The 13,450-nt window shown below is 37.0% G+C and overlaps 1 protein-coding gene across 1 annotated transcript; it reads left to right on the top strand.

The window, feature by feature from the left end:
- The first annotated feature begins 724 nt into the window (after nucleotides 1–724).
- On the top strand, nucleotides 725–1,859 carry LOC131037265 (dehydrodolichyl diphosphate synthase CPT3-like). Its single transcript, XM_057969336.2, has one exon. The coding sequence runs from the start codon at nucleotides 817–819 to the stop codon at nucleotides 1,675–1,677; it is 861 nt and encodes a 286-aa protein (XP_057825319.2). The 5' UTR covers nucleotides 725–816; the 3' UTR covers nucleotides 1,678–1,859.
- Nucleotides 1,860–13,450: the final 11,591 nt, after the last annotated feature.

Raw genomic sequence — 13,450 nt, forward strand, 5'->3', positions numbered from 1 at the left:
AATATGATGAAATAACTTCACTTTTATAGTCATTAATGTGCATGACCCAAAAAAGGGGGTCAAAAACTCTCATGCCACCCTTACCTTAAAACAAAAAAGATTTGTTTTATCATATTCTTATCTCAAAATAGGCCTCATAAAAAATCTTATTAATTGATCAATCAAACATGAACAGTGAAGTTAAATGGTTGTGAATGAGTCCACCAAAGATCAAGTCTTGCTATATACAAACTCCTTACCAAAATGTGTTCCTAAAATGAATAGCCATCAATCCTTAGCTCTCAATCAATATGATTTCGACCTACGACTTGTACTCTCATAACAAATAGCTAAACAATTATGTAAATTTAATATTTAAACCCTCCAACAAAAAATACCCTTTACACACTTAAATACCAATTTGTCATACATGGCAAAAAGCCCACAACAAAGATTACTATAATCTCTTTCATAAAAACTTAAGTCATGTGTCTCACAGTCTCGAACTCCATTATAACATAATCTCACACCCCACATTGAACATTTACTATTAAATAATATTAAATTATTTATTTTTTCCAATATATAAATTAACAATTAATAATTTATGCCCTCATATTAAGAACTATATGCTCGTGGTTTAACAGTTAAGTATGTACCCCTACCATAGTGGGTTGGTGGGCAGGCACTTCAAAACAATTTCTACGCTACATGAATGACGTCAGAAGGACGCCAGGACAAGACAATCTGGAGATAGCCCAACTGTTATGAAGTTCCCTTTTTACCCATAGATCTTTTTGTCTCTTTGATCAAAGAAATTGCTGCAGAGCAGCAAAGATGGCAGTATATTCAGCCTTCAAATCCTTCATCAATCCACGCTTTCAAGACAACGCTAGCTTTACAAGAAATTTAGTATACCAATTATTCAGACGATTTGTAATATGGATTGTTTCTGCGGGCTCTGTTCCAGAGCATGTTGCGATCATAATGGACGGCAATAGGAGATACGCAACCAAAAGAAAAATGAAGAAATTGACGGGGCATGAATTTGGGTATAACAGCCTGATGCATACTGTGAGGGACTGTTATGAATTGGGGATAAAATACGTGACTGTTTATGCTTTCAGTATTGAGAATTTCAAGCGGTCAAAGGAGGAAGTTGAGACGCTCATGAACTTGATGCAGGAGAAGCTGGAGCTGCTCATTGAAAAGGAGAGCATGGTTAATACTTGTGGAATTCGTGTGCAAATTATGGGAGATTTGAGCCTTTTTCCCCAGAGAGTAAGAGAAGCTGCAGACAGAGCCATGGCTTTCTCTAGAAATAATGACACGGCCTTTCTAAATATCTGCGCTCCTTATACTGGTACACAGGAGATTGCCCAGGCCGTTGAAGGCGTTATGAAGGCAGGGGATTTAAATGAAAAGAAGATTAGTGCAGAGGATATAGAGAGGCATCTTTATACATCTGATTGTCCAGAGCCAGAGCTTTTAATTAGGACTTCTGGGGAGACCAGGCTTAGCAACTTTCTTCTCTGGCAAACTTCCTTTTCTTTGCTCTATGCTACTCCAATCCTCTGGCCTGAGTTCTCCTTCAGGCACCTTGTCAGGGCTGTTTTGGAATATCAGAAAGCTTACCCATTTCTACAGAAGCGAAAAGCTCAACTGCTAACGCTTGTTCCTCATCAACATCATGACTAATTGTATTAGTTTTAGTGTTGAATTCATGTCAACAGTTACAGTAATTTCTCTTATGTAAAATTGCATTGTCAAATGCATTTTTCTATTGAATAATTTTCTTCTAGACAATTTGGATCTTCTTTTGATATTTTATGTTACGCCATTCGCACCAAACATGAAGGCATGTTTGTATTATGAGATTTGTGGGACACTTGTGTGGCTGTTTACACAGAAACTCTTCGAGTGTTAACTTTCTGTATGTAAACAACAGTGCATTGACTCGTTCTACTCTTGAATCCTACCTGACTAGAATAAAGTTCCAATTCTAGATTCTTCTCTCATACATTGGATGCATGTAGAAAAGAATTTGTTAAGAAATAAATAGCTGAGAGGAAGTCTGCTTCTCAATCATTATTATTAGAAACCTCTCTGTAGAAAGAGTGGCTTAAATTGAGTGAATAATTAGAACTCTCCTGAGAAAATTACGTGTGAGTTTTGGAATCAAATTTTATATCACTCAATTAAATATTTTGAGAGAAAGATTTATGAAATCAATCTGTTAAAAAAACAGAACAAGATTATTTTTTTATTTATTTTTCAAAACCATTGATGATAAGATCATTTTTTTAATTTAAGAAAACAATAATTGTTTAATAAATAAACCTTCTAATTGTGATAGTTTAGAAAACTATGAAAATTGCAGTTAAGTCTTATGATTTAAGTAAATAATAGATACACCTCCTAAAGGAAATCATCTCGGTCACGAAATCGAATAATTTGATAGTAACCTACTGTATGCATTATAAATTTGTGCAATTGATAAAACTAGGTGTATTAATCTTTCAACTTTTCAAGAAGAATAGATACACAGGCACCTGCAAAAGAGATTCCTGTGTGTAAGACAAAAAGCAAAATTTGTGCAATTGATAAAACTAGGTGTACTAATCTTTCAACTTTTCACGAAGACTAGATACACAGACACCTGTAAAAGAGATTCTCTCTGTCAGACAAAAAAGTAAACTTTAGCTTACAGCCTTACACCTACTTCTTAAAGGTGCTCACAATGGTCAGTCAGTCTTCTCTCTCATAGACCAAGTCCACAAGGATATTCGACAATTCAACACAATTTACGGTTTTCAAACGAACCGTATGTTAAAACAATATCCTCTGAAAGTTTAACTATAAATATTTCAATAGCAATTACAACTCTTACTACTCAATGATAACTATAAGTACAGCAGGGCTAGATAAGATGTCCTATTTACTGTGTCGTATCCCAGAGCACTTGTTTGATCATCTGAGTGCTGCAGGCAGAAGCTTAAATCAGAACTTCATGTTGCAGGCACCGCTATTTTTTTTAACCATGCATAGTAGGTTTTTATTTCTATCAATGACTATCTATAGTTTTGGTTCGTTTGTACTGTGTACAGCATACAAAACACGGCAGAGGCTCTCTCCTTGTGCAACATTGTAATATTTGTTGTGAAGGTATGTCTTTTTTTTCAGCCCTCAAGTTAAAGAGGACTCTAATTTCCACCAGCAGCATTTTTTAATGGAGAAATAATGATGAGTTTGACTAGTTTTGGCTAGTTGGAATTAGCATTTTCCAGTATCTGGGGACTAAATTTTTGGTTACTATAAATCATATAAATCATAAGAATTCATGTGATGGGATTCATGTTATGGTAGTCCCTCAGGGTAACTTGTTGATGTTACTGTAGTTATGGTTGGATTCTTTCAGGTCGACATAGATAATATAAATGTCTAAGTGGTCTATCGGCCTTACACATTTAAACCAGTCGGTTCATATATATTAAATATAAAAATGTAATTAAGTGTTTGTAAGGCCAACTAAGCTAAGTCCGCCACCTCATTGAATAAGTCATGTTCTTTCATAGAGGGCCGACCCTTTGTGAAAGGGTACCTCTCACATATATATATGAAGTGCGATCTCATTCATTATATCAACTAATCTAATTCAAGAGCAGTACAAATAATAGAAGAGCAGATCAATATCATTGAGGAGATCAATATATAAGAGCAGACCGAATATATTAGAAGAACAGATCGAACCATCATAAGAGCAGATTATCATACATAATCAGGGCAGATTGTCTTGGTGAAAGAGGCGAACCAATTAAGGGCAGATCTATCCTGTATAGAAGGCAAACACTACCTATCATTGTTTTATTGTGCTTCAAGGAGTGAAGCGATCTGTATAGGCCCTTATCATTGGCCATTGTAAAAGCTTCGTGCTGTTCTTATTTAATATATATATATCTGGTATTTTTTGTGGCATTTCTGTCCTGCTGTGTGTTGTAATCTGCTGTTTTTAGCTAAGCTTAATTTGACATATAAAAGAATCATTGGCCTACTGTCAATGGCCATCCTCATTGTTTGAAATCATTCCTATCATTGCGGAAGCCAGTCCAATTAACTATTAAGTGCACCAAAGTTACCTTTAACGATAGAGAAGCAGAACACATGTTAAACTTTGGGGGATCATAAAACCATTTCATAGAGAATTGCAGGCAACTGCTAACATCTAGATTTTCAAAGCATGAACATGTTAACAGTTTATAAAATGTTGGGAGAGAGCGTCTATAACACTTCAATCCTCAGTACACTAAATTCAAGGGTTTCTGTCACATGAAAGGATAATGTAGTCCAACCAAAGGAGATGCAACATAACAGTTGAAAAACTCGGACTTGGTAATTTATCGAACATTTTATATGCATAAATGTTTTAAAATATTCTTAAAAACACACATATTATTAATTTTGTGGAACATATTACTAATTTCCATCATATATAAATCAAAACTAGAATTTAATACGTACCATAAGCCAAAAAACAAGTTCAACTCTAAATGAATTATAATGCTACTTCTACTAACTCTAAATGAGTTATAATGCTACTTCCACTAGTGATGCAGGAGCATCCACGGTAAAAGGGTAATCAGCATCACCTTAAAAAGTTTTCAGTTTTGTTTTCTAAGATTTGATTTGCTTTTGGCCTTGGTTTTGTTGGTGCTTCTCTCTCGTCAGCTTTAGTAGATTGAAGAGTTGGCTGGTGTAAAGCCAGTTCCCATAGCCATTGCCAGCATCCTGCCTACCTGTGCCAAATGGTAATTCTAAAACAGAGTATGCACATCTGTCAAAAGGAAGAGGATTATGTATACAAAATATGCAGTTAAAGATAGCGCTCCTTAATTGTTTGACATAATGCCTGAGCAGAATGTGATATATGCACAATTGGATTTGTAGAAACGGCATTGCACACTTAACACCAACATCCTTCCTACGACTAATGCACTGAGTGAAGACAGAATTTTAATGCAATACGAAGGGAGGCACAAAACAGAGGGAAAATCTGGGCAGAGAGGCACAAAACAGAGGTATGGTGTGAGGGCTGCGTATGGAATGGAAGCAGCCAAGGAATGTATGCTAGGGGATGTGAATGTGTAAAGTCATTTGAATCAATGGTGAAAATGCTATCAAGAGGAGACAGTGAAGAGTGGTAGAGGTCGATAGGAGATTAGTGGTGAAAGCGGCCAGAAAAGAGAAGTATTGGCCCAGATCGGCCCAGTGAGGGTGGGTGGGTCAAACAATGAGAAGCAGAAGTCTGCTTGGGTGCGATCAGAGTGGAAAGCAGAAGTGAATGGGCACAGAATGAGAGAGACAGAGATGTGCGTGCTGTGTAGTTGTGAGTCGAGGTGAAATGCAAACAGAGAGAGGCCATTATCAGGCCAATGATTGTTATTTTGTTTGCAGCTATAATAGTAATGTAGTTTTATTTTTCTTGGTTGAGAACAAGCATCAATTTGGAAGCAGAGAGTCTCTGCATTTTATGTTATTTTTGTATTAGAGTTTGAGTTTTTGTAGGCAGGATGGATTCATCTTACATCAATTAGCCATGTCATATGCAGAACTTGCCTCATCTAAAGCGATTTTTGGCAAGTTATGCAATAATAACGTCTAAATAGGGACAGTCAAGAGTTATATCTCAATTCCGTCACCCACTCATTGTAATCAAGTCTTTTATTTGACAGATTCCAATAAATAATGAGGATTTGGGAGTGGAGACTCCAATGAGGTTGAGGGTAGTGCCCCTCATGAGGTATAGGGACAACACCGCAGCAGGGTTACGGGGAAGCACCCTTTGTTGGGGGATTTGGGGCAACGGCCTCAACAGGTTTAAGGGCCAGCACCCTTTGTGGGAGTTTGGGGGCAACATCCCCAATGGGGTCGAGGGGCAACAAGTTTTTTGCATTTACTTGTGAGTTTTATACGAAAAAATCGCCATGAGTTTTTAACTTTTTTGAAAAACTTGTTGTGAGTTTTGCGAGTTGTTGGTGAGTTTTGCAACACTACAATAGACTATAGAGTCTGAAGAATTGAATTTAGAATCCTGTAGTAGGATATAACATGGAAACCAAAACACTGTCTCAAAACTTCATGAACAAATCACCAAGGCTGCCAAACTAAAGGTCTGCTTGAAAAATGAATGCAGAACAATCTTTAAAATCAGACAATAGCCTGATAAAGCTAGCAGAAGCTGCCTCATTCTTGGCTAGAAACAATCACAGAATATGTGTAGTCACATAAATCTGTCCACTTAATTAAATGAATACTTAGTATTTATTTGATTATTTAACCATCAATTAATAATTAATTAAATTAATATTTAATTAATTCATCTTAACCCTCTTCTCCTATTAATTAAATAAATTATTCAATTTATTTGATTTAATTCACTTAACCAAATTCAGACCATTAATTAAATAAATAAATCATATTTATTTAATTAAATCTTCTCTCACATTTAAATAAATTAATATTTATTTAAAACCCCCAAAATCCCACCTCTCACATTTAAATAAATAAATCATTTATTTAAATCACCTTTATCCTCCACCCACTTGCATTTTCCTACAAATGCAAGTTGCACAATTATTTTAAATAAATCATTTATTTAAATCACCTTTATCCTCCACCCACTTGTATTTTCCTACAAAAGCAAGTTGCACAACTATTTTAAATAAATTATTTATTTAAAATCCTATTTATCCTCACCCACTTGAAACCTTTAATGGTTTCCCTTAAAGTAGTCAAACTTGATGGCTTTAAAGTCTTCAAACTTGATGGCTTCCTTCTATAGTCTTCTTAAGACTTTAATGGTTTTCCTTAAAGTCTTCAAGCCTTTAATGGTTTCCCTCAAAGTCTTCAAGCATTTTAATGCTTTATCTTCATTTTTCTCATTTAAATAAATTAATATTTATTTGAATATTTATCCAAATGCAAATTACACCATTTAATTGAAATAAATGATTTTATTTTAATTGAAAATACCAAAATTTCTCCCACTTGCATTTTCCTACAAAATCCACTTGCATGCCTAAACCCCTTCTAAATTCTTCTAAACCCTTCCTAATTAGCCTAATCCATCCCCTAAATATTGTCACATTCCTAAGCAAATTGGAGTCACTTCTCAAAGACTCCAAAGTCTTTGAAAAGCAATTAATGCTTTGTGTGTTCAACAAATTAACCCTCAAAGTCTTGGATAACCTTTGAAAGCTTCCAACCTTCAACCACTAAATGGCTCAAAGTCTTGGATAACCTTTGAAAGCTTCCAACCTTCAACCACTAAATGGCTCAAAGTCTTGGATAACCTTTGAAAGCTTTCAACCTTCAACCACTTAATCCCCAAAGTCTCCAATAACCATTAATGGTTAATTCAACCCTCCCACATGGTTAAAACATTTGTTTTGACTCAACCTCTACCCAACCCAAAGGTCTCATCAGGCCATTAATGCTTTGACCATGATTATCTCTTAAACATTTGCACAAAGGTTTATCCTTGGATTAACTCTTAATCCAATGGGTAATCTTAATTTAGACTTGACCCTTACCTTCTAGATAACCATGAGGTCTTCTCAGACCTTTAATGCCTCCAACCTCTTCTCTCAACCCAATCTTATGTTGACACTTGTCACCATTTTATTGGTGCCAATTGTGCACATGGATCCCCAACTTTCAAGCTTGGCCCTTGATTAAACCATTCAATCTTAACCCTTCATTTCCCCATTTCTTCTATAAATAGAACCCTTCTCCTCAAGCAAAGGAGAAGCATTTTAGAGTATTGTTGTTATACTGGCATTAGCATAGAGCTTTTTCATAGCATCACTATCTACTCTAGCATAGTATTTAGCTTTTCATTTCATATTTGAAGCTTAGTATTAAATCTCAATCCTCCATAAGCATCCATAGTGCAAAAAGCTGCTGAGAGCTACACTTATTTGAGACTTGGAGAGGAGAGGAACAAGGGAGGAGCAACTATGAGCATCTTGATTAGCTATTTCATTTTATGTTTATATGCTTTCTATTTCATGCTTAATATCTCTCTTGATATGCCTGTTTAGGATAATCTTTTGTTGCTAACACTAACGTTTGTTTCTTGTGCTCTTGTGTGTGTTGACATCAAACAGATTTTCTAATCCTTTTTGCAGAGCATCATTTGGTGAACCCGACGTGAATCCAAACACCAAAAAGATCATTTTTTTTTTTTTAACCAATAACATGTTTGAATGTTGAAAATGTCACACAGGTTGCGATTTTGACACTGTTTTGGTGCGTTTGGCATTATTTTGGTGCTATTCCCCCTGTTTCAGTGCTTTTCCCTTCTCTGTCTTTCCCTTTCTTTTAATACGTTTGTGTTAAATAGTGCCTCTGTTCAAACGCAGACTAGCGCTATTGTAACAAAACGTTGTACAAATCACCTTGTAACCAAAAAAAAATAAAAAAATCTAGGCTTGTAGAAGCCCACCAAATAGGCAGATTTTACTAACTATTTTTCTCTTTTGTGCAGATTTAAATTAGATTAAAGAGTAGATTTATATTTTTTACTAACTTGTTTTTGAAGTTGGTTTTAAAAATGAATTCACTTTTTATTTTGGTTTAAAATTAACTTCACATTTCAAATTTGGGCTTTTGAAAAAGAATCACACATTTGTTTGGGGCTCTTAAAAAGAATTTCATTGTTCAAAGGTAAAAAGAACCACAAACTTATACAAAAACAACTTTTTTTTTTTTTGCAAGTTAGGAAACAAACTTCGTTTTGGTGCTTAAAATCAACAAGGCAAATTTTATTTCTTGCATCAAGATAAAACTCACAATCCACACTTCCATTTTTGGTGCAAATAAAATTCACAATCAACTTGTCTCATTTTCAAAGCAATTTTACTTCATGCAAACGTGTTTTTCATTAAGTTGACCAGGATTTCAAATTCTAGTTTACTCAAACAATTGCCTTTGAAAATTAAAAAGAACACCATGATTGTTGGAGCAACATCTCCAAATAGTTAGATCACATTGCAATGACAGATTAAAAAGAACAAGTGTTTTTCGTGCTTGGCACACTTGTGCAAAGAGTTGGTCGAGTGGTCCTACTTCTAACACACACTATCCTCTCCCTTGGCTTTCGTGGTCCTAGGTGCAAGAGAAAAGTGTTAGTAACACTCAAAATTTTATCTTTTTAAGAGAGGCCTGCCAAGAGACACATCACTCTTGGGAACGACCTCGAGCGGTAAATCCTTCGAGCCGCTATAGAAATCAGGTGAGAGCGAAAGCTGTAGCCTTGGGTATAGCTGTTCCTACAGTGTAACTGGCCGAAAGGACAAATGGGCCCCACCACCAGTTACAAGGCTCTTAAGTGAGTCACTGCAGAATGAACTTATGTCCAAAGCCATCGAACATGACTAAACACCTTTAAGTAGTAGCCCACCCGTTCTATTGATTGAGGATATTTGCGATATAATTTAGTGCAAGAGCATAGATGGTTTTGCTCCCAAGATACTCACCATACATATTTCTTTGAGTAGAAACATAGCTTTTTGAAAAGTCACTTGTGGCTTGATAAAAGTGGTGACTCCCCCATCATAGGGATCATCTATTTGTTATGCTCGTGCAAGACTTAGTATATCACATCCTTACCTGCCACGGCGGGATTCATAAGGTATGTAGTACCAAAGTCGAAGAAATATCAAGATGTGGGCTAAATTTATCACAACTGGCCATTTGACCTTAGGGATAAAAAGTGTTTGAAGTGTGTTCGTTTTACAGATCTAGTGCGAATTGAGCCGACTTCAGGCTTTGGAAATACACCTTAAAATACATCTAAAGGAAGGGTCAAAAACAAGTCCAAGAATTGGGTTGATCTAGACCCATACTCATTTGTGCCTTTGAGGCTACAATCTTGTGTTTGTGTGCTTGCTTTGTTTTCTTGTCAAAGAAAAATCAGAAAATCAATCCCAAAAACAAAGTATTCATTCAACATCTGTCAACACAACCAAAAATACCAAAAACAAAGTGCAAACAAACAAAGAGTCAAAAATTTATGACCATTCTTCACATCTTGCGAAAGAAGAAGTGTCATCAGAGTATCACCTTGAAAAGGAGACCACTAAGCTCAAAGGCTTTAATCAAAAGGAGGAAATTCTTCTATATCAATCAACAAATCTTTGTCTCCCATAGAGTCTTTCTACATCGCATGCGTCTATACCTTCAAGGTAAAACAAACGAGTTTGATTCAGAATCATTGAACCGCAGAGCTTTTATGCAATATAGAGCTCTGAGTTATCACAAAAATCAAGGAGGAAAGATTAATCCCAATTTCTTCCCAAACATCTGTATCACCTACAACACAGCTCGAGAAATGCCACCAACGCCTGAAAGGGAAGAAGTAGAGTTTGTTCCATTTGTAACACAAAGTTTTTATTAAAGTTGAAAACAAAACATCCATCATCTCATTCATACATCATTTTTCCATCATCAATTCATCCCAAAACTCTCAAAACATTAAGAGGTTCTTGTCCCAAGATTCCTTTTTTAGATATTGCTTGAAATCAAACACATCACATCACTTTTAGATTGTTTCTACATCTAGGATAAGCTCATCCTAAGAGACACATCTACGCAGGTTAAAACTAGTTCATGAGTGAATCCTCTCATTGCTAGGTAGTCAAAATCTGTAACACATCTCAGATTTCTCTACACCTTATCACATCCAAACTCATCAAAACAAACAAGCAATTCAAAGAAAGAATTCTGGTTACATTTACCTTTAGAGTGCTAGAGATCTACAATCCACTAATCATCCATCTTTCATTGAACAACTCATCATCATCTTCAATCAACTTCAACACAAACTTGCAAACAAAATGGCTCAAACCCGATCGCGATCAAGGCAACGAGAAATAGAAATTGAGGAAGAAGAGGACAACCTCAATGAATTTCAAGAAGCACTTGGAGGAAATCTAAATGATGAAAACCCAAGTAGTCCCACTCCTTCAACAATCGAAAGGGTTCAGCATAACCCTCACTTTAATAGATTATTTGATGAAATTCTCAGGAGCAATGCGGATGCTCACTTCTTAAGACTTGCTCAAGAAGGAGCCAAACTCCCCTCAGACTTTGATCTTGCCCAATTAAGACAAGCATCAGAAAGACAAAGTCACCATGAGGAGGAAAGGCGTAGAGATCCCATCAGATATAACATCCCTCGAGGTAACCCACCACCTCCTCCTCCAAATGAAATGGAGATGTTGCGGCAACAAGTCGCGAATCTCGCCCAACAACTTCATAGTGGTGTTAAGACCAATCAATTTTCACTTAACGACATCTGTCCCTATCCGTTTGATAGGAATCTTTATATGCCACCCTTTCCACGCGGGTTTGAAACACCCAAATTTGAAAAATATAGAGGAAAGGGGGATCCCCGTGATCATGTCCGAGAATTTCATTCTGCTTGTCTTGAAGTAGCTTATGAGGACACATACCTAATGCGCCTTTTTCCCCAAAGCTTGGGAGGAACAACCACATCATGGTTTTCCCGACTTCCAGGTGGCATTAGAACATTTGAGGAACTCATCCAGAAGTTCCTATCTCATTACTCTTATAATATTGAACGCGACATCACCATGGCTGATCTATGCAACACCAAACAAAAACCAGGTGAATTATTCTCAGTATTCCTGCAACGATGGCGCCAAATGTCTAGCAGACGTTCTCTTCAGTTACCTGAACAAGAACTAGTGGAAATTTTCATTTCCAACTTAAACGAAGAAATGGAATTTCACCTGGATGTCAAAGACACAGACTCTTTTAACGATATGATCACCAAGGGTATAAAATGTGAAAGGGCACTCATCAAAAAAGGACTCATCAAAATCTTTAATGAACCAAAAGATGCTCCTCGCCCGCGCTTCAATAGCGATAAACCGAACTTCTGGAACAAGAATAAGAATATCGTCAATGATGGAGTTGTGGATGCCAGGACTGTCCAAAATGCACAACCTATGGTTCGGTTTGCAGGACAAAATCCTCCACCTCAAAATAATACACATGGTCCTCCTAATCAAGGTCGCATCACATCTCAAGATGAACCAAGACCTCGTCCACAAAAACAAAAACGCACTTACACTCCCTTAGGGGAACCCATTGAAACAGTGTTGCGACAACTCCTCTCTCAAAATTTGGTCACTCTACCTAAGCTATCAAACTATGAGCCTCAAGTCAAACCAGCATGGTGGAAAGATACTGAACACTGTGAGTTCCATCAAGGAAGAGGACACAAGACAAGTAATTGTCACCGATTGAAAGATCTCATTCAAGATCTTATTGATCGAGGAGAAATTGAGATTGAAGGACATGATCCAAAAACGACAAATAATGATCATCTGATGTTCAAGAATCCACTTCCATCACAAGATCAAAGGGGTCCTTCCACTTCCAGGCGAGGCACCGATACCACTGACTATACGCAGGCTGCGTATAACTACACTGTAAATCACCTATATGATGCCAGTGAACAAATTGCAACTATAACCTTCAAAAATCCCACCTCAAATTGCAATGTTGTTACACGTCGCGGCAAAGTTACCATAAAGGCAGCTCCACAGGGCACCACCTCTGTCCCGAAGCAATACAATCTTGTGGAACAATTAGACAAAACCCCTGCACTTATATCCATTTTGGAGCTTTTGCGTCTGTCACCCTCTCATAAAACAATCTTGGATCACGCACTCCAAGAGGCGTCAGTCCCTGCAAACCTAAACACAGACCAATTTCAAGCCATGGTTGGAACTCTAAAGTCATCACCTTGTCTCACTTTTTCCGAAAGTGACAACTCTTCCTTCCAACAACCTAATAACGCTTCGCTACACATTGAAGGATTTGTCAACCAACACAGGATCAAGCGAGTCTTGATAGATAATGGAGCAGGCCTAAACATTTGTACACTACAGTTGGTCACAGCATTGGGATATGCACTAGAATCAGTGGATCCTCGCAAGAAGATCACCATCAAGGCCTATGATGATGCAGAGCGTTCATCCAAAGGAGCTGTGGTACTACCCATCCGAGTGGGCCCTGTGGTAAAACACATAATTTGTCAGGTTCTGGACCTTCCTCTGCCATATAATCTTTTATTAGGGAGACCTTGGATACATGCCATGCAAGCTGTTCCATCTACCTACCATCAATGTATCAAGTTCCCACATAACGGGGTCGAGATCACAATCCTGGGCGATGCAAATCCCTTTGCATTTTGCCATAATATCAGCCATCAACCAGAGATTACCGTTCCTAATAATAGAGAAGCCATTTCCTCCACATCATATATAAATCCCGCCTCTCTTGCCAGTTCAAACACCCCTATGCCCAAGCAAGAAAAGCTAAAGATGAAAGTAGCAGAGGAAGGTCCTGGAGAATATAACTTGAGTCAGCTCTTTTGTGT

The sequence above is a fragment of the Cryptomeria japonica genome, chromosome 5, assembly GCF_030272615.1.
Source record: "Cryptomeria japonica chromosome 5, Sugi_1.0, whole genome shotgun sequence".
In the NCBI taxonomy this organism is placed as follows: Eukaryota; Viridiplantae; Streptophyta; class Pinopsida; order Cupressales; family Cupressaceae; genus Cryptomeria; species Cryptomeria japonica.

Coding starts and splice junctions, on each gene's coding strand:
- LOC131037265 (XM_057969336.2), top strand. CDS start 817: ATGGCAGTATATTCAGCCTTCAAATCCTTCATCAATCCACGCTTTCAA.